Below are 21,661 nucleotides of genomic sequence, written 5' to 3'. Positions count from 1 at the left end.
ACTGAAAGCAAGATAGATTATATATCTAAATAGCAGGGCTCCCAGTACAAAGCCAAGTGAGCTTTGCTGTCCTCAAAATACTCTGTTCTCTTTAGCTAACAGCAGATGGTGGGAAAACACTGGTTTTCTCTTAGCATAACTGCAAAATATTATCAAAAAAGAAATAATTTTCTTTTTGTTTTAGCTGTTCTAATTGATTCAGTTGTTTGAAACAAGAAACTATCACTTTGAAATAAAAAACTGGAATGACTTCTAATTTCATAGCATCTCTTTCAAGTTCTGCTCTATCTTTGGCATCTTGGCCATTGAAGACAAAAGCTCCCCCCAAAAATAAGATGCTTCCTTCAGTGAAATTCCTGCTCTATTAAAATTGATCAGAGTTTTGCCAGTGATTGCATTAATGTCAGGATTTGACCCAGATATTTCCTCCTCTATGAGAAGGAAGAACTTCCCATAAACAAGAGAGGCCCTGGAGTGTCTTTCCGGTACTAAGGTCAATAGCCCATATTTTGAAAGCACATCTTTAAAAGAATAAAGTTCATGATTTTCACTTCATGTTACGATTTGATCACAGATTTGATCACAAAAACCTTCAGACTCTTAACAACAAAGCGTTTGCTATCACCACATCAATACATGATTCTATGCCAAAATATCCCTTTTTATGGGGTTGAGTTTTTGGCGATGCAGAGAATTTCTATATTACTACTCACAATTCACCCCTTTCTAAACCCTTAATACACTTCCGCCATCCACTGTTGCTTTGAATCACTGAAAATTATAATTATCCAATAGATTCCAACATGTGCTTGCTACAGACTAAGCAAAAGCTTTTAGGTATAATTTTGTTATCCAATGAGCTCCATTAAGAGCACAAATAGCTTTGAGGTACCTATATCACAGCTGCACCTATGGAATATCACATTATAAAAGCGCAAAAGGGAAAAGCCACATTTACTTCAGCAAGATCATACACAGCTGCAAGTACACTCAGTATTTGTCAAGTGTAAAGAGTTATTATGTGACTTCAAAGTCCATAAAATATGCTGCTTACAAGCAGCACTTGACAGCTATTTGCTTCCCCTCAGGACCTGGGATCTGCCATCACAGGTTCCTGAGGTCCTATTTTAACGAAAGCTAATTAAAAATACACAAAGAATAAAATATATTTATCCGCTGAGTGAGAGGGGCTCAACTGGTATTTTAAGTCACTTCAGCAGTGAATATCAGCTGGGCTGATATCCATGGCCTCTTCTCCTAATCCAGCACCTAGGGCAGATACCACCACGGTCCACAAGCCTTTCAGCAAGACCAGCGGGAGGAAGGCGACACCTTCCCCACTGCTCTAACTACTCAGTATGAGGAGGGCAGAATCAGGCATTTCATCACTTTTATGAAGAACATCTTTTTCACTGTAAGGACAGCAAAGTGGTGGAACAGGCTGCACAGAGAGGCTGTGCAGTTTCAGTCCCCAGAGGTTTTTCAAGACACAACTGGATAAAGCCCCAAGCAACCTCACCAGGCCTCAGAGCTCTGCCTGCTTCAGCTTGAGGACAGGCTAGATGCTGCCTGAGATCCTTTCTAATCTGCATCACCCTACAATCATGGCTTAAGAATGCAATTTTCTCTTTCATTTAATCAACAAACTTTTGATGATCACCTTTCTTCATTTCATTCTAGTTCTCCCTCTCAAGATCACGGAATCATAGAATGGTTTGTGTTGGAAGGAACTTGAAAGATCATCTAGTTCCAACCCCTCTGCTGTGGGCAGGGACACCTTTCACTAGACCAGGTTGCTCAGAGCCCCCCATCCAATCTGGCCTTGAGGACTTCCAGGGATGGGGTATCCACAGCTTCTTTGGGCAACTTGTGCCAGTGCCTAAGCACTCATAGTAAAGAATTTCTTCCTAATACCTAATCTAAACCTACTCTCTGCCAGTTTAAAGCCATTCCCCTGTGTCCTGTCACTATATGCCATTGCGAAAAGTCTCTCTCCGCCTTTCTTGTAGGCTCCCTGCAGGGACTGAAAGGCTGCAATTAGGTCACCCCAAAGCATTCTCTTCTCCAGACTGAACCATCCCAATTCTCTTAGCCTTTTCTCACAGGAGAGGTGCTCCATCCATCCCAGCTATCTTGGACTCGCTCTAACAGGTCGGTGTCCTTCCTGTGCTGAGGATCTCGGAGCTGGATGCAGTACTCCAGATGGGGTCTCACAAGAGCAGATCTTGTCTGCCTCTCCTGTCTCTCTCCCCCTGCTAATGCACTCCTTTGGTAGCATTCAAGCTGTTGCAAGACCAACCTAGCCAACCTATCACTACACCTACTTCTTCACTCATAGAGCCATTCCCAGTGAATGTCTACCTTTGTGCTCCCTGGACAGTTTGGATCATGAACTGCTACAAATCCCAGGAATTTAAGACCCATACTCTCACATAATTGACAATGCAAAAGAAGTAAGCCAGCTATACAGGTCTCTGATGAGGCCTCGTGGACCACAACCAACCATCTACAGACTTCCAGTTGGAAGCCACAAGTTTACTTTACTGCTTGCTTTTTGCAGCCCAGGCTTGAAAGGGACTAAGTTCTAAGTACCACAAAGATGAGCAGTGAAAATGGCACTGGAGCTACCTCTTCCTTGCCTTCAAACAAGGACAGAGCACCAAAGTAGTTTATATTCAGTTCATATTAAGACCTTATTTTACAGCCCCAAAGACCAGAAACTCTTTAAAAACCTAAATCTGTAGCAGGTTGACAACCTGCAGTGAGAAGAGCTTCTGTCTTCCCTCTAATAAGTTATTTTATGAGACTTAATACAAAGGTGTCTTTCCATATTTTTAATTGTGTTGCAACATAAAACACCAACGGAAAAAAGATAGAATAGTGCTGGGTGATGTTTGCAACTAATATAAACCAGCAACTTCACAGTCACAAGATGATGCCTTTCTGTAAAACTGACCAACTCTAAGACAAATGACTACAGCATAGTTTTATTAGAAGATAAATAAAAATTAAATAGCTCTGTTTTCTCAGGAAGCAAACTAGCCTGTATAGCCAAAAGAAACCTATTCAAATTATTAGTTGTGTGAGAATCAGATCTTTTTCTGTGCTGAGCTTCAGCATGCTAGGCTGTTGGTCTGGCCTCCTCAAACACTCCTTCCCGGGCATCCAATAGCACTTTGCTCTTACTAAATGCAGTTCTGAAACCTGCCAGAAAAAGAGAAAGAGACTGTTCATAAAGTACCAACTGTGTGCTCCCTACAAACTGGCAGAACTGACTCTGCTTGCATTCTTAGATTAAAATCATTAACAGTGAAAAAGTGTATGCAGTTGGGTGCTATTAAATGGAGAATTTCTATGAAGAAAAGGAATGTGGCAGGTTTTTTAATCTGACTTTGAATATTAATAATAAAGTCCATGTGGTAAAAAGAAATGCAACATAAAATACTAATTAAATTCTCTGTTCAATTCTATAACACTTCTGAATTAGATCCTACAGGTTCACTATTCATTATGATCCACGGCAGTTTTCCAAAAAGTATTTCTCATAATATTCTTGAATGTCTGCTAGTTAAATGTTAACAACAGAACCTAACGTGCATCAAGCCTATTCATTTGCTTTTAAAATGAATAAACAGGCACTCCACTGTTGATTACCACATTCCTGTATCCCTGGAAAGCTGCCAGCTCCAGTATGTATATAACATTAGTATTTGTTTTTCTGCCGAGTGGCAGTCCTCTGCGGTAATTATCATCTTGCACCTAAAGTAAATATTATTCTCTCACTGCAAGTAGAAATAAAGGATTGACTCTTCCTGCATTTTTACTGTTTGCCATCCAGTCCGTCCTGTCGGTACGCTACGTGCCCATTAGACGTAGTTCCTTGAGCCCTCGTTACTGGGGCCATCTCTTTTGTCTGTAACCAGTGAATTACGAGGATTAGTCCCCTCCTAAGAAGATCACCGGCGCAGAAACTCCGCGGGCCGTAACCGAGCAACTCGCCTCTAAAAAAACTACCGGGACTAAGAGCTCCAAAGCCGGCGCCCGGGAATGCCGCGGGACCCCGGGCAGCGCTGCGGGATGGGCGACCGTGCCCGGGGGACTCGCGGGAGTGACCCCCACGCGTGAGACTTCCCTCCGAAACACGTGCGTGGGATGCAAAGGCTGCAGCGACACCGCCTTCAGCCCAAACTGCACTGAATCCGGCAGCTCGCCGGAGCAACCCAGGACAATGCGCCCATTGATCCGGCTGAACCGGCGCTCCCGGGTGTGTCCCCGCCGGTGGGCAGCCCCTGCCCGGACCCCGCTCCTTGGCGATGCTCGGAGCGGCCGATCCGCCCCTTCTAAGCACGACAGCCCTGACAGCTCTCTACTCCAACACGGCGATGGTCACCGACGCAACACCTGGCTTTAGCCGTGGAGTCAGTTTTTCTGGGACGGACGAGTCCGCACGCTGGAACGAGGGCACGCTCCAGCTGGGGCCAATCCGGAGCAGCTGCTGGGGAGACCAGGCGGGCACCCCTTGGCCCCGCCGTCCCGCGGCAGGCTGCCCCGCGGCCGCCCCGCTCCCAGCTCCCGTCCCGTCCGCACTCACCAGGATGCCCATCACGTCCGCCCACAGCTGGGCGAACACCTCCGACGTGCCGCTCTCCGCCGGGGCGGCGGGGCCGTCCTCCCGCTCCCCCTCCATGCCCCGGCCCGGCCGTCGGATTAGCGCCGGCTCCCCGCCGCCGCCGCGGCCGGCCCGCCCCGCCCCGCCATGCCTCCCCCGCCCCGCTCCGGCCCGGCCCGCCCCGGGACACCGTGGGACGGCCCCGTCGCCGCCGTCCCTCAAACTTTCGACCCAGCGACAGGGCGGCCGGCGGTGCCAGGGCGGTGCAAAGCTCCTCCTCCCGCACCCCGTCGCATGTGGCCGCCCCGGGGCGGCAACAAAGGACCCCAGCGCCGCCCCGGCGGGGTCTCCGCGGCTTCGCCCACCCCAAAAGCCGGGAGCCGGTCTCGGGACACGTGTGATAGCCGGGGTAGCGCTTGTTGCTGCTGCCCGGGCTCCCCCCGTGCCGGCGCTTCACCTGCCTGCCGGGAGCTCCGGTGGCCGAGCCGGCAGCGTTTTCTGAACACTGCAGGAAGAGCCGCCGGGAAGTGGTGTCAGCCCCGCGGCAGGGTAGGCAGGGTAAGGGGCGCCCGGGTAGTTCAGGTTTTTAGTTTGCGTACCAGGACCGCATCGTTCTCCTGAGGAGAGGTGATCCGTCACCGATCGCCCCTGGGGCGGGACTGTGGGAACGCTGCCTCCCCTCCGTCGGTGCCTCATGCTTCCTGGTACTACCCCCTTCTCCCCTACCCCCCAGTAGTCAAATTAAATAACTGCTAATTACAGACAGCAGCAGGGATGCTCCTGCATCCTTCTCGGAGACTTCTCGGACATGCGCGCGCACACACGCACTGGTTGGGAAAGGCATATTAAATAACAGTGGCCAAACCCCAGTGCCCGTGGATGGAAGGAGCAGCAGAGCTCAGTGGGAGAATGCTGAACAAGGGCCTGTCCACCACCTCACACCTCACTCCCAGCTTCTACTGTGATCAGCAGCAAGAAAATCCTTTCCTCTTAGTGCTCATTCCTAAGCCTTGAAATGGTTAGATTCTTGAAAAGCTACTGTTTCAAGCTGCCATTTATTGGAAGTACCTGCATAAGTTGGGGGGAGGGGGAGGAAGTGGTGTATTTAAATGGACTTTGAGAGCTCACACCATGAGCAGCCAATAGATAATCCAACATCCCTCCAGCCCTGCTTGCTGCCAGGCTGTATGTTACGTGCCCTGCACAACCCAAATGCATCTCAGAGCCTGGCCTATAACCTGTGCTCCCCTCCAGGCTCCCAATTTAGCCCCAGGGTCTCCTCTCAGTCTGCTTACCAGCCCTACGGCTGACAAGGCTCACACTGATCATGCAGCACTGGTGGCATGGAAGGGCTGGAGCAACAAATGATACCATTTGCTAACAGGGCTAAAAACAGTATCTGGAGAAGGCATAGAGGAAAAGTGGGGTGACTGCACTCTTCATCGTCTCTCTGTGTTCTCAGAAATGCTCTTTTTCTGTCCTCAAAGCTAAGATTGCATACTTTACTAGCACTGGAGAGAAAAGCTGGTCAAAACACTTCCTTTCTCATCAACTGCTACACAAAGAAAGGGACAAGACTTTTTAAACCATTGTGTTACTGCAGCTTTTGCTGGATTGGTGAACAGCACACACAGAACAGAGAAAAGGAGGTGGGGAGCACAGGCGGAAAAAATAAAAGAGAATTATGCTGAGAGAAAGTGGTAAAGAAACCACCAATCATGTGCACAATTTTATTGACCCTCTTCTAGGATGCATATTATGTAATGCATCTTATTACTGACTAGTAATGAGAAATAATGAAAGACCAAAGCCAGGTATAAAATATCTTCTAATTGACCTTTAAATTCTATATGAGTATAAGCCTACGAAGTATGAGGATAAAGGCACGTCAGTGAAGTCTCTCAGTACTTGAGACGGCTTGCGTAACTCAAAACTGGTTTAATTAGTCAGGGATAATTTACTTAGTGACCCTCTGAAATTCATGTTGAACCACTTACAATAGTAATATCAACTTACTTTAAAATATCTGAACAAGGTACACTTGATCTCAGAAGTTAAGTATTCTGGGGTCCTCATGCATGCTCTCTGCTGTACTTTGTCTTTTTTTATAGATGGATGCATATTAAGGAAAAAACCCAAATGAACCAATACCTTTGCAGCACAAAGTCTAAAACCCCCTTGTTGTGTCTTGGGCAGCAATAGATTAAGATCAAATTGGTGCAAGAGGCATCACTCCCACTTGCCTTGCCCCTCCCTGCCAACCAAGGTCATTGCTCCTGTGCAATGATGACTACACCACTTACAGAAGCAGGTCCTGAATATCCACACTTTTCAGCCCTGCAGTACAGGTAACAGAAACTAGATTATAAATTGTGGTGGTCCAAGAGCTGCTTCCTGAGCCATGATATCATCCCTTTTGTGGAGGCAGCAGCTTTCATCAGAATAGCATAATGTGTGGCTGTGACAGTCTTCCCCTCAGCCTTTAATTTATCTGAGACACAGAACCTTTGATTTTAAGAAACGGAGATAAGGAAAGAAAGATCTTGACTTCAGGAGCAGTTGCTTTAAAAAACAAATGGACATGAGAGAATCAAAACAAATCCATGGCAGTTTACAATAGCTACCATCTTCTATGGTCTTGCAATTATAGTATTTATTCATTTTCGGACTTTCACAAGATGCCATTTTTGCAAGACGTTCAATGAATATGGCATGCTAAAATATTCCCTGCTCTTACCTCAAATAGAACCACACCCTCCTTCTATATATCACAGGGTTCCTCTATTTTAATGATGCCAATGTCCTGCAGAACTAAATGCCAGGGGTATTTTACAAAACCAACTGCAACAAGAGTATGAGAGTTTTAGAACAAGTAGAAACTCAAATCTTACAAGGGTTTTGAAGCCCAGCTGTAAGTGCAGTATTTCATTTGTGTTACAATTGCTGCTACAAAATTACAAATTATTTGAGATTTGGCATGTTAGAATACTGTTTTTGTTTGCAGTTCTGTCTGTTGTTGTCTAGACGATAACTCAAGCAACCATGAAAGACTGCTTTCTAGAAGCATGTTGTGCTGGACCTCTCTTTACAGCTACTGGGAAGAAATAAATCTGGTCAATTTTCTGAAATTTTTGTGACGTATCACAGAAGCTCTGACGAGGTGTGTAGCATTTGGAAATCTTGGAAAATGGTCATTGTGCACCTTGAGGGCAGCACTAGGCAGGAGGGCAACAATCCTGATATGACTCCCCAGGGTGTCACACTCACGGTGTGGCTATGAAGTTCCTGCAGTTGTTCTCTGCAAATCTCTAAACTGGAGATGGAGACAATTGACACATATGTGGTCAATCTAGTTTTGCCGAGTTATGGCAGATGCACTGTGCATATGAGCATATCCTCCTATCACACCATCAGTTATATGTAGGTGTACAGTTAATAAGAGTTCCTCACATCTACAAACCAGGCAGGATTAACCAACTTGGAGAGCACTCCAAGTTCAAGAGAAATGGATCTTCTTCTAAAGGGATACTCAGAGCAGAATCCTAGCTCCAGGTTAAAGTGGGCTGCAGAGAAGCCCATCTTTCTCCTTTCTTTACTGATGGTTTAGGGAGATGGCCTTCAGCAGGACAAACTCTTTCTGTGTGAAAAGCACAAACCTCAAACACCTGGGTCATTAGGCAAAAGATGACAATCTTTCTGTCCCAAAGTAGTGTGTGCCATCTCACCACAGTGTCATACAAAAGTGACACAAGGGTTTCAACAAAGCATTTAATGATGGAAAATTGAAATATGGATCAAAATAAACTGGAAAAGCCAACATGCACTATCATAACCAGACTATCACAACTGCTGTCTTCCACATCAAAGGCATTTAATCCAGCAAATCTATACCATAAACAATCTCGAGCACTTTGATATCCATTTTAAACTATATGCAAGAGGGAGAGATCAGGTTGCCTTGGAAAGGGGATCATGCTCCACAGAGTAAATGGACACCAGACTTCATGGGTTCCTGATCGGTGACCTCAGGGTAATGGCTTCCTGCTCAAGAGACCTGGCAATTAACTCTGCATGCATGAACAAAATATATAAGGTTTCCCAACATCCCTGCCCAGTATATCAAGTCTAAATTGGAACATCAAAGCTTCAGAGAAATAAATAAGCAAGCCATTGTATGCACAGAGGCTGCAGGGAAAGGGAGAAATAAAAATTCCAGCTAGCCACTACAGGTGACCGGCAAAAGCACTAAAACTCTTAACACAATCACATTACAATGCAACACACTATTAGCAGTGATTGCATCTTCTTTTAGCTCTTTCCCTCTTCCCCCTTGGTGCAGGTCATCAAATTGAAACATGCAAAGTTTCACATCATAGCCTTTGATTGGAAATGCAACCCTTAGTCATTGCAGGCTCCATCCCATCAACTCATCAATATCCATCCTGAAACAATTTTATCTTATTGTCCTTGCTACATTTTCCTTCTAAAACATAATTTCTTTTACTTCTTACCTGAACTTCATTTTTAAAATATTTTCCTTAAGAATTACTTACATAATATTATTATTTCTGGTAGCATGGTCCTTTGGAGTGGGTTTCTCTACATCACCTGAATCAGCCAAAGGAGCCAGCAACTGCTCTCCAACAGAGAGCAGACTTGCTGGCAGCTGCTTCAGAAAGTCTCTACTGTGAGGCAGGATGGGGACCCACACACTCAGCCCATCAGCTGATGTGACAGACAGGCTGTTGCTCTGTCTCAGACAGTCCTAGTATGTACAGGCATACTATAAGAGAGCAAAATCCATCATGTGCATTTGCACATCAGACTTCTGTATATTCCAAAAGGATCATGTTACAGCATTGTCTGCCAGTTAAACAACTACAGAAAATATTCCTGACTTTGAAAGTGATACAGACTACTTATCCTTATGGCTTTAAAATAGACAGTATTAAGACCATATACTCTATCCTATACAGTCAGAAATTGTTATTTATTCTTTTAGAGGCTTAGCTGTCAGCTCCCAGTCTTACGAGTATCACATCACAGCAAGAATGGCACACTAATATGCCTAACACAAACCAGATGGAGTTAAGTCTGTTTAATTCTATCAGTAGAAAGCAGTTAGGAGCAATGAATTGCTTTATTCTGGTAAAAGTCTGAACTCTCCACATTACACCTGATCCATCATTCCCCTAGATATCAGTACCTTACTAGATTAAAAAATTAGAAGGAGGGAGAGGCATATGTCCAGGAAAATCATTCCAGTAGCCTTAATGTTTTGGGCTAGCACCACACTCAGTAGACACCGAAGTACTGCTAAGCTTGGCAGGCTTCATTTAAAATACAGTGGCTGTGATTTTGCATGACAAATCATATAAGGAAAACAAATCTAGCCACGGCAAGTATCACAGCCCTTCTGGATTGTAATTTTGAGTCATAAGGAGAAAGGAAAGTTAATATCCTTCCCTTCCTGCCCACAGGTGTGCTCCACAAAGGTCTCTCATATCCTGCCCAGTTTCCCTCTCTGCTGTGGAGCACAACAGTGCTGGGAGGCAGTAGGACCAGCTCAGCCAGTGGAGGGGCTTTGGGAGCTGGAACTGGTGAGGGGCTGGTGAGGAGTGCACATCCCTAAGGAAACCACAGCCACGATCCTGCTTAGGTGCACAGCACGGCACTCCAAAACTGCCTGCAGATCAGGATTCCAGCTGCCTCCTGCAGTGTCAGGCACTGTCTGGAGAATTTCCAAAATTTACTAAGACTCTTTCTTCTTAATGTTATTTACTTCTGCCTTCTCCACCCAAACTCAGCATCCCTTCTTCTCTAGCCACATGGCAAAGCCAGCTTTGATGCTTTGTTATTTCCTGTTAACATTGAAATAGCATTCATTTTCTCTTAGCTTTCTGCAGCACTTTTTACAATTTTTTTTTTAAACCTTAATTATTTTAAAATTTCTAAACCTTAATTTCTAAACCTTCAGCATCCTTTGGGATATCTAGGGCTAGTCTCTGCACTGTCATTCACAGGAATGCTCACATGAGCTCACTCAACTGATTATGTTCTTTTCTTAAGTGCCTGCTAGAAGGGATGCATACAAATCTTTTTTATAAGAGACTTACAAAACACATAGAGACAGAACTATTTAGCTCAGTGTCTTTTGACTGCTCTCATTCCAAATAATTTTAGAACAGTGGAAGGGAAAAAGGTGAAAAACAAGCCTCAGAACTGGGAATAGGACTTCAGCCTCTCCTTCTTCCAAATGCAGTACCCTTTGATTCCTTTGTTGAAACTCTTAGTGAATTACTAATAAAAAGGAGTCTGATGATCTCAAAGCACATCATAAAAGCAGCATAAGCTTCAACTTAATAGTGTATGATAGTTGTGTATTTCAGAGATGCTCAGCGCTTATGTCAGTGCTGACATAAGTATCACACCGAGTTGGCAAATAGAGTTGGGAAGTGCACTGAGAGATGGCCAGTCTCACAGAGTGACACATTGCTACTCACTTTGTGACCAGCACACATTTTTAAAATAAGAACGGATGCACCTCAGAGATGATGCTTATTGCATCTCCCTTTGAAAGGGAAATTAGCTTTTTAAAAAAGTATTACTTCCTGGAAAAAGAAACCCAAGAGCTTTCATTAATTTCAGTCACATTATTTGTATCTTTGCAAAAGCAACCAAATATGAAATGCAAATGTAGATCTTAAAAAAAAAGTTATGTGCTGCTATTAATATAGAGATAAAAATTTACAGAGTTGTCCTTGGCAAAATATTACTGCAAGGTACACATGACACAAATATGTCAATGGTAGAAACTTGGGAGAAAACAAAAGAAGAAAAGTTGCTTCGCTTCTCTTCCAGAACAGATCACTTCCACTCAAAAGTCACCTTGTCCACACTCCACCTAACATCCATTTCCCAATTTACAAATTAAATGTTACCCCCAAACATAACAGAGCACAAATTTTTCCTCAAGTGTTTCTTTAAAAGTTAACGCACTCCCTCTTACCACCACTTGCCTGAACAAGGAGCAAACAGACCCTATCAAAGCCTTATTTTCAGTTCCACAAGGATTCAGAACTGAGCTCAGACGTGTCACTTTTAAGACTATGTCCTAAGTCACATAAATATATTAGTAGTGAAGGAATAGGTGGGCCTAGTTAATGCAGAAGCTGACCAAAGAAACCTGCCTGATGATCTCAGCTAGCCACAGGTGACCAGATACGATAATTTGATGTTTCCTTGCAGATCATGTCAGCCCAGGATCAATTCTCCCTACTGCAGCCACTTGAGAACAACATACTGGCTTCAACCTCTTCTTTCTGATCAGTTTCTGCTGGGGTAACTCCTGCTCCATCACCAGCTTCTCCTCCTGCTTCCATCTCTAGAAACAGCTCTCATCAGCTTTCTTCCCTCACTTTGCAAACAGTTGCCCTACTTTTCCTTTTAAATGCTTCCTGCTCATTCTCCAGAGTACCACATCAGACTAAAACATGGGTGTCCTCCCCATCCCAGAGCTGCACCCTGGGTTAGCTGACCTGTGTGCCATGCAGCAAGCCCAGATATGTACATAAAGAGATAATTTATGGGAAAACAAATGGCAGTTGACAAGCAAGCAGGCAAGCAGTTGTGTTGCAAATGGTGTTTCAGTTTCTGTTGTAATGATAAGTGTTCAAAACTCACAGATGTCAGACACCTGAAAATTACACTTGTATTTAAATATAGTGAAATTTGGAAAGTAAGACTTTTGGAGTGCTTCAGCTTCAATTGTCTAAGTCATCAGGGTGCACTTATGTCACATCTTCATCCTTTTACTGGAAAATAAACCCCAGAATTTACATTTCCATTATTTAAAAAACAGCAGCAAATTGAATTTTTTACATCACTGGCTGCAGGTTGTAGGATGTTAAATAAATCATAAAGTCAGTGCTGAAATCAGAAGCATTCACAAGACACTGACAATGTAGTCAAGATGATGAGTATTCATTTCAGCTGTGGCTGTAAACATGGGCATGAGCTTGATTCACAGAGCCTGTGCTCCTCTGGAGAAGCCTGACTCTTCACTACCTTGCAAACTGTACAATCAATTATTCCAGACTTCCTCTCAAATCAGAGTTTCGAATTGCCATGGAAAAATGTATTAAAACCTGCTCTACACTCCCTAACAAGAGTTAAGAAAGGAGTGGAGAATCATATCCGATCTGTACATTTCATTTTTCCTATATTGTTAATGACATGTTTCACTTCATAAAACTTCATCAAGTAATAGAGAAAAGAAAGAAACATCTCTATGCAGCCAGGCACACACTGTGCATTTTACATCCGTAAATTCATTGAAGGGACACAAGACACTTATTACTTCTGTAACACAGTGAGGAGGGGGAGTAATTCCACCAAGCAGCTGCTTCCAGCTAGGGCAGCTCAGCTGGAAAGTAGAAGTGCCTGTCAAACTAATTAAAGTGAGAGGAAGCCGTCTATCTGAGACTCCAGCTTTTAAGCACTGGCCAACCCACTCCCAAAATGTAATTAAAAAAAAAAAAAGACAAGTGAAAACAGGCTTAAGCATTGCTGAAAACATACCTCCAAGCTATTCTCTCAATAAATATTTTGGAAAATTCATGAACAGAAGGATTATTGAGGCTGTGGTGGTGTGAGTGGGAGGAATTTACCCTCCACAACTCAACCAACTGCATCGATGATGACACAACAGCCCTTGAGGGCAGTGAGGTTACTGCATTGGCTCCATGTTGATAAAGTTGTTTTGTTTAAGTATATGTAAAGCAGGCTGGTATCTCTAGTTCTCAGAAAAAATTAATGTTCATTTGCAAGGATTTAATAATTAGGCAATTCTGTTTGAAGGCCAAATGTGCTTCTTCAGTACAATGTGTATCCTGTAGCAACATATGCCTAACAAAAAGTAATTGAGATTTGGGTTTTTGAAAGTTACTAATACACTTGATCCCAGAAGTGCATCACATATTCCTTTTGACTTCTGTGGGAAGATGTGATTTATGAGAATAAATTTAAACAAACAACTGTTGCTTGGCTAGATGAAGGTTAAAGGGACTGGAAAGGATGCAGCGATTATCTGAAAGCATGAAGGGTGTGTAAACACCAAGGGGAAACTCAGATTGCTGAAGAAAGCTCAAGAGGGTGTAACTCGGGGCAATGAGATAAATATATGTGTTTTTAAGCCCTGAAATGCTGGCTCATAAAACGATGACATTATTTGTGTATACAAACTGGTCATTTCAAAGTCATTGCTGTATGTCATTGAGGACAGAATGTGTGAAAATGAATTAGAAGGAATGAAAAAAATTTGCTATATTGGTGAGGGAAGTATGAGAGAGAGCAATAATAACTCTGTGTTTTGAGGACAAGCCAAGTGACATTATGGAGTCACTCTATATTATCTGCTGTCTCTACCACTGAGGAGGCAGCATTAGGGATGGGCGGTGAGCCCACAGGGCTCTGGGCTAGATACAATCCATGACTTAATTTCACATGACTTGCAGCTACATGAATTATTTTGTGTGGTTTTAACGGATAATTCTAAGGGGTATGCTATCTGAGCAATTGCCTAAGAAGTCTGAAAAGCCTATATGGCCCTTAGGTTCCCCATGGTTACACATGAGGCATTTAGGGAATCCATAAGCATGTGGTAAGATGCCAGCAAGGTATTGGGCCTCATGTGGATGATTTTCATTACTCCCCAAACTTCATGTTTTTATACAGAAATCTAAAACTCCCGGAGAAAAAAATATTATATTATTTTATATTATTATTTATTTATTATATTTGTATGTGTGAACTTCATGAGCAGACACAGCTAAGAAAAGACTGCCTTTTGACTTGCCAAAAAGATAAACTCCTTACCTCCTAAAAAATATCATGTCGTGATACCGTTTTAACTCCTCGTATCTTCTGGGTACATACTAACAGATATGGAATTCTTATGAATAGAAAGGAAGTATAATTGTACTCTTGGGTAGTTACTTAAAGCAGTTTTTAATGTATCAAACATGATTTAAACTTATGCCTTCTATTGCCTGTACTTGCCCAGCTAGTGTTTATGTTTGTCTGCAACCAGAAAGTAATTCAAAGGACCTAGTTATTCACGGCACCCCTAAACATGCACAGTATTATCCTAATCCGTAACTAGATTTCAGCGATGGAGAAAGAGTTTTAAACTATTTTAGCACCTACTATTTCCCAAAGAAGTGTGCATGTACCTAGTAACAGAGGTTAAATAGCTGAATTGTTTTATATGGATGTATGAGAAAGGACTGTAACAGGCTTCAGGTATGACAGACAAGTCATGGCAGTGTCAAAGGGCTAAACCATATCAGAGTATGTAGTGTGCCTGGTGGCTTCAAATAAGCTTAACCTGTTCACATTTCTCCAAGAATGCCCAAGCTTGGCTTTAAGATACAAAGATTTTGGCAGCAATAATGACTGCTGTCCCCATCTCTTGTTCTCACCTCTGTGCCACGGTAATTACAAATGAGGCTCAGGAAGAGGAAAGTTCAAGAAGGCTAAGGGAAGGCAATCATAGGGCTGGCAAGACATACAAATGAGTTATATAATGTTTCTTTTTCTACCTTATTATCCTGTAAGAGTTTTTAAACAGCCAAATGGATTTGACAAGAATTAATTGTGTCAAGTCAATCTAATTTCCTTCTTTGGAGGATAATTGGTAGTGGATAAGAAGTAGCAGCAGATGAAATACATATTGAATTTAATAAGATTTCTATCTTACTCAACACAGCTGATACAATTAAAAAGTGGTACACAACTGGTTGAAAAAAGCACTTTCAGAGATTAGTTTTCAGTAGTTGGTGGCCAAAGGAAAAGAACATATTGAGTGGGGTTTTGCAGGGATCTGTTCTTCAATATTTTAATTAACAGACTGGTCAGTAGAATAGAGAATATGCTCACTAAATTTACAGATGACAGACAACTCATGAACATGAATCAAAAATGTCATCTTGCTGCAGAACAGCAAGTTTCATAGGAGGACATACCAGTACAGCCAGTAGGATACAGAACCACATGCAAGGTGTAGCAATCTATAAGCTGCTCACCAAGCCTAAGTCTTCACCTGGAGTACTGGGTTGTTTTTTGACCCAGCATGCCCTAGACATTAAAATTGACATGGACTAACAGGAGAAAATGTAGAAGACAACGCCATGTAAATGAGATGTTTACAAGCAGAGATTGAAAGGATGAGGATGCTCTATCCAAGACAAAAGAAGATTGCCAGAGAATAGGATAATAATTTTCAAACACATAAAAGCTTTGCTTCACTAAGAAAAACAAACTTCTCTGTCTACTGGGGATAGGGCAAGAATGAACAGGTTTAATTGCAGCAGGGGCGATGTTCAGTTAAACACTAGAAACAGCTTTCTAACTGCAAGGTTCATAAGAGCAGTGGAATTGATTGCCTGGGGTCAGTGTGGTGCCTTCATCACTGTCTAGCCTGTTCTTCAGAGCCTCCCAACAACATCCCATTGTTTCGGTACAACTAATTCTGCTCTGGGTCTTGCAGTTGGCTAAATAACCTCTTAAGGTTTCTACAGTCCTTTTTTTTTTTTCTAAATTACTTTTTTGTATTTTTAGTTCTTTAAAACCAGACTGTGAAAGCCCAGTGCACAGCAGCTAGCACTCACTCAAAAGGACATCTGAATGGCATTCATGCCAAAAGGCCAACATACAATGCTGCCAGTTAGAGTTTACAGGTATCAAGAATACCACAAAAGGGCATTAAAATTCTTTATACGCCAGTGCCGCAGAAATCATTATCACTTGGAGAACTGGAGAATTTTTATACAGGTTATTTGTAAATCTTGTGATTTTGATAGTGAATTGAAGATCTATCCCAGAGTTTGCTACCACCTGGCCTGCTTTTAATATTAACATTTGCACAAGATGTTTAAGTGTCTGTGGCAGCATGTAACTGATATGACTGGGGATGGCAGTTGCCAGAGGGACAGGCTGCTACACAAGGAAGCCAAGAATCTCAAACTCAGTATGCTTCATAGGAATGATCTTAAAAATTACAGCTGCTCTGGGGCAAGGGGTTTGTTAGTTCATTTATACTCCAACTGAAATGCATTAAATATTTGTTTGGATATTCCTACCCCTCTTGGTCATATCCAGTGACAATCACTATTAATTACAGCTACCTTTCCGAAAGTGAAATTATCACCTTCTTTCCCCAAAGCAGCAATTTCTGAGGAAGCATATGTGTCTTTCAGGATTTAAGTACTGGAAGCACACTGCAAATGTGGCTTTCTTGTGTAAACCAGATCTGCCAAGGAGTGTACAACCTTTAGCAGAAGCTACAATCAAAACAATTGCTCTCTGTTTTTTGTATGAGACATGTATGTGCAAGAACTGAGCATCATGGTGGTGTGCCAAGATTAGCAGAAATGATTGGGACATACATTCTTCTCTAAGACCTTCACAGACATCAGCCTTTTGGAAATAAGACCATCACTGGGTCTGAAATCCCAAAACTGGACATTTGCAAAATCCCTCCTTTGGGAGTCTGAAATGGGGAGGAGGCATGGAGAGATGTGCATTCACACATCCCTAGAGACAGCATTTCACAGACATCTCCATGTTTTGTACACATATTCAATTACCTATGTCATTATGGGATTTCATAGACAGGCAGCACTGCTGTTTATATTAAAATAGATGCACACAATAACATCTGTGGCTACAGATATACGTAATGCAATGTATGGTAGCCAAGTCAACAGCAAGTGACTAACCAGCCAAAATGGCAAATTCAGAAGCAAGAAGGTATGAATTCCCAAAAGGTTTCCCAGATCAGTTAGCGAGTTATCGCTCTCACTCTTCATCTGGCAGTGAGTTAAGTGAGCTGCTGATGAGGAAAAAAGTGCTCTCTAAAACTCCACAGCCCACACTTTCCGAGGCAGGATGCATGGAGAGAGTGAGAGTGACTAAGGTTTTGTCAATTAGATCCAACAGTAAAATGGCATCCCATCTGCTCTACAAATGTCAAAGAGCTCCTTGGCACCTGTCTGGGGGAAAAAGCCAACACAAAAGAGCAAGAGTTTACCACAGGTTTAAATATTCCTGTAAAACAAAGGACTCTTTGTGCTAGAGCTTTCTGCAGCAAAAGTCATTTGGAAAAGTTTGGAATATTTTTTTGGAGTAGGATTTTATATCAGAGGGTGAAAAAAGGGAAACCCGTTCTACATTTCTGCCTTACCACAAAAGTCAGAGTGAGTTTTGTAACTTTAAAGGTTCAGTAGTTGTAGCTAAAGACTCCACTGGTAGGAAAACTCCCCCCTCTCAAATACAAATTTTGAAAGAGAAATGAAGTTGTCAACTTACATTTTATGTATCTCATTTCCCTGCAAGAAAGGCCTAAACACAGTCCTAATGCACAAGGTACAATACCAATTGTAAATCACCCACCCACTTCCCCGGAAACAAGAGAAGTGGAAAGGAGCAGTAAAAAGTTTCCTTTCTCCTTCAATATCCAGGCAGGATGGGGAGAACTAGTCTGTTCTCCCTGTTGCACTGAACAGACACAAGGCCTCCTCTGAAATCCCAGTCCTCCATTCCTGCAGCCTCTCTGCATTAGCTGTTTATGCTTGCTTTAAAATGTCTGAAAACCAACACACTTTGCACAAAACACAGAAAACTAGTATTGACATGGATAAAAGAAATGACCAAAGCTTCTGAAAAGAGCTTTTTCCTTCCCCCCCCCATCTTCTGCTAAAAAACAAACTCAATCTAAAATCGTCAGTGCTTGGACTTCATGACAGCTGACAATTACCTCGGCAGCTGTGAAAGGGAGCTCCCTCTTTTTAAAGCAAGTTGTTCTTACTGCCTAAACTGCCACAATGACAGCCATCCACAAGTCAAGATATCACAGTTCTTGCAGTAATAATGAGTGGCAATGTTACCAAAATTAGAGTTACCAAAGTCAGAGGAACATATGAAGTAAAATGGGAGCTTTGTCTACACACAAGATTCTGAAAAGTCTAGAAGTAAATAGGACAGGAATTAATACAGAATTAGGAAATGACAGGTAGTGGGACCATGATGAAATTTTTCATGACAAGTGTCTGCCCAAATACATCTTTTATGTTGTTCCAGTTTCTTAAAAAGTTTTGTTACTCTAATATTATTTAGCATGAATTTAATGTTAATTACAGAAGCATCTGGACACCTCACCTAAACAAGATCTTTCCTATTATACTAAAAAGTGCACATAGATTAAGAACATTTTCACTCTACATCTGAGTCAGAAATAGAGGGTGAAGATGCACAAAGATGAAGTTATTTGCAATGAGAAACATGGCAAATAAGTAATAGAGCCAAAAAGGAAATCAGGATCTTCCTAAGTTGTGGTCCAGGGCACTGCCGACTGGACCACGCTGTACTCCTTGTGCTGTAAATAATCATGTACCAGTCCAGACTGCACATCACATGCTCCATGACTCTTGGAAAGCAAAGATATTTTAGGAAGTGATCTGTTTTGCTGGACACCTTTTATACAATGAAGCATAACAGAAATAAACCTGCTAAACACATTACAGCAACAACCACAGAAAATACACAGCTCTAAGGAGACACTCTTCTAAATGGGAAGGGGAAATGCTTTGTAATAAAGCCCCAAATCATGTGAAGACGTGGGCGTGTTTGCTGGAAAGTAAAATTTCTGTACTATAAAGTGCATGCAAAATGCAGAGTTTCAGAAGAAACTGAAATATCAAATAATTTTAAAGTCAAGTCTTTCTGTGAGGAAACTTGATATATTTAAACTAAAAGCATTATAGTCTGGAGAGCTTCATCAGCACAATGATCATTGTGGGAGGTAGCATAGGGACAGACAGTCATATTTCAATTGTATTTCCCATACAAAATTGTATTAATGATAACTATAGAAGTAGTGGATACTATATCACAGGAACCCATGGCCATCATTTACTAACACGGTATTAAAGATGGAGAATCACAGAGTATTTAACTACAACTGCACTAACGTAGATTTATAAGAATCGCAACGATATCTCTTCATTTCAGGCTCTCACATCTTTCTGGATTTCGTGTTACCTCCCCATATTGAAAACTATATGACAGTATGGTGAAAGGGGAGAATGAGAAATGAGACATTTAGAATAATCTAGCTCCCGAAGTCCTTTCCAGGCCAACATCAATGGAGTAGACAATTGCTTTTGAAAACTCTGCTGCTAATCTTCACTGCTTAAATACATAGCAGATGCTTCCTCTTATTTACTAGCAGCAATGAAGGTAACAAACACTGTGAATTCACCACTAATCCCTAACAGATTGTTTCCGAAGCTGTGGTTTTCCGGTTGTGGTTCATGGACTTCTAAAGCCTTACTAAGTATCTTAATTGAAGTCCTTACAAAGCCATCAAGAAAATGTCTTAGTTTTAATAGCCTTAAATTCACCACACTGATTTGCCTCTGTGCCTAGACATCTTTAAGAAAAATTACAAATCACTTTTTCTGAGTTTCAACCAGAGTCTGAAACTACTAGATAAGTTACAGTGCCAGATCAATGGTTAAATATGCAGAATATGCCATTAAACAATGGTACATACTAATGGAAGCCACAGGCAATGCATGGGACTGTTGCAAGCAAAAAATATGTGGGATAATTAGTTATTCTGGGGCAGTTTAGTAGTCAGTTCTCATGACAAAGTCCTAACAGTTAGGTGACTAAGCAGCATAGAGGCCCTCAAATACACATACACTGCACTAAACTACACCATCTTTAAAGTACGGAAGAAGAAGCAATTAAGTGGAGGAGGTGGCAACAATAATATTTTCAAGGAAATGACAAACGCTCTTTTAAGACATCACAAGACATCTTTTAAGACATCTTCCAAGTTTTTTTTAAAAACTACCTAGAAGTTTGTTTCCCTTGGTTAGAATATTGAGCCTTGCTGTTGTTTGCTCTTCAATTTATCAGGAGCCCAGGCACACTCTGTGTGTGTGGGAAGAGCTCGTGCCCCTCTCCAGGTGCTTAGCCTCCTTAGTGACCTCCCTCCATGCATAGTTCTGGCCTTTTTTAGGAGGGGCAAAAATATTCTCTTCCTTCAAAAAATGGAACTGGAAATGCCCAGAAACAAACACATGGTTTCCTAGGAAAAGCTAGACAAATTTGGATAATAATTGGGCTAAATGAGAAGGCACAGGGACTCCCTCAGCATCACCTTGGACCCTACCAGCTAGTGTAAAAGACCAGGCAAAGGAGAGGGGTATACATGGACATGTGGGCATACATGCATATGGACATGTTTGGGCTGGATGCAGAGGCTGTGCAGAGGACACTGCCAAGAATGCTTTGACTTTGATCACAGGATAATGGCTCCACGACAGATTCCCTGCTATTCTGCTGTTATCCATCTAATGAAGAAAGACAGAAAAAACAAAGTGAACTAAATTCTTCCCTCCCAACTCAAACTGTGTAGACAGCAGCCAAAACCCATGGAAGTGATGGAAAGGAAAAAAAAAGCACAAACTCTGAAGAGGGGAAGAAGGGAAAAAACATACTGGGGTTCACTGTAAGGTCACAAGAGGGACAGGAACAAGAGCAGCTCACTCTGGCCACCATATTAAAAGCCCGTGTGCTAATAAAATAGCCATGAGGAATAAGCCAGGAGGAACTGTGTATCTTAATGCATAATAAAGTATTTGATTTAACCTGCATAAGAGAAACTTTCTGTGCATTCACAAAACTGAAATACAACTGCAGAAAGTGTACAGCTTCTTTGGGAATTATAGGCAAGGGAGAGGCCTGCAGTTGTATTTCGAAGGTAACCTACACTAGTCCCAAACTCTGGAAAGACAGAGCAGAAAGCCCAGTTAGTTTGGGGGCATTAATAAGAAGGGAAAATAACATAAGTTCTGATACTGTTCAACACCTCCTATGGATGACAGCATCAGTTATAAAGCAGGTTGAATAAGGATTGTTTATGAATAGTATCACATAAAGCAGAAAGACCTAACTACCAAAATGATGCTGAGACACAAATGC

General features: G+C 42.2%; 1 protein-coding gene across 9 annotated transcripts in view; it reads right to left on the bottom strand.

Annotated features, from left to right (window-relative positions):
* The window catches only part of SASH1 (SAM and SH3 domain containing 1), a 537,788-nt gene that overhangs the window by 118,991 nt on the left and 397,136 nt on the right, over nt 1-21,661 (bottom strand). Inside the window, exon 1 of one of the 9 annotated variants that reach the window (XM_032683075.1) lies at nt 4,592-4,720. The exons of 7 other annotated variants lie outside the window; for them this stretch is intronic. In XM_032683075.1, the coding sequence (XP_032538966.1) occupies nt 4,592-4,687 (96 nt within the window). In that variant the 5' untranslated portion in view covers nt 4,688-4,720. Of the gene's footprint in view, nt 1-4,591; nt 4,721-21,661 lie in introns of those variants that run through there. One more of the 9 variants, XM_032683079.1, reaches the window with a different exon arrangement.

This window comes from Chiroxiphia lanceolata, chromosome 3 (genome assembly GCF_009829145.1).
Source record: "Chiroxiphia lanceolata isolate bChiLan1 chromosome 3, bChiLan1.pri, whole genome shotgun sequence".
In the NCBI taxonomy this organism is placed as follows: Eukaryota; Metazoa; Chordata; class Aves; order Passeriformes; family Pipridae; genus Chiroxiphia; species Chiroxiphia lanceolata.
Note: the sequence above shows the minus strand (reverse complement) of the source record. Positions and strands in the feature narration are given on the sequence as shown.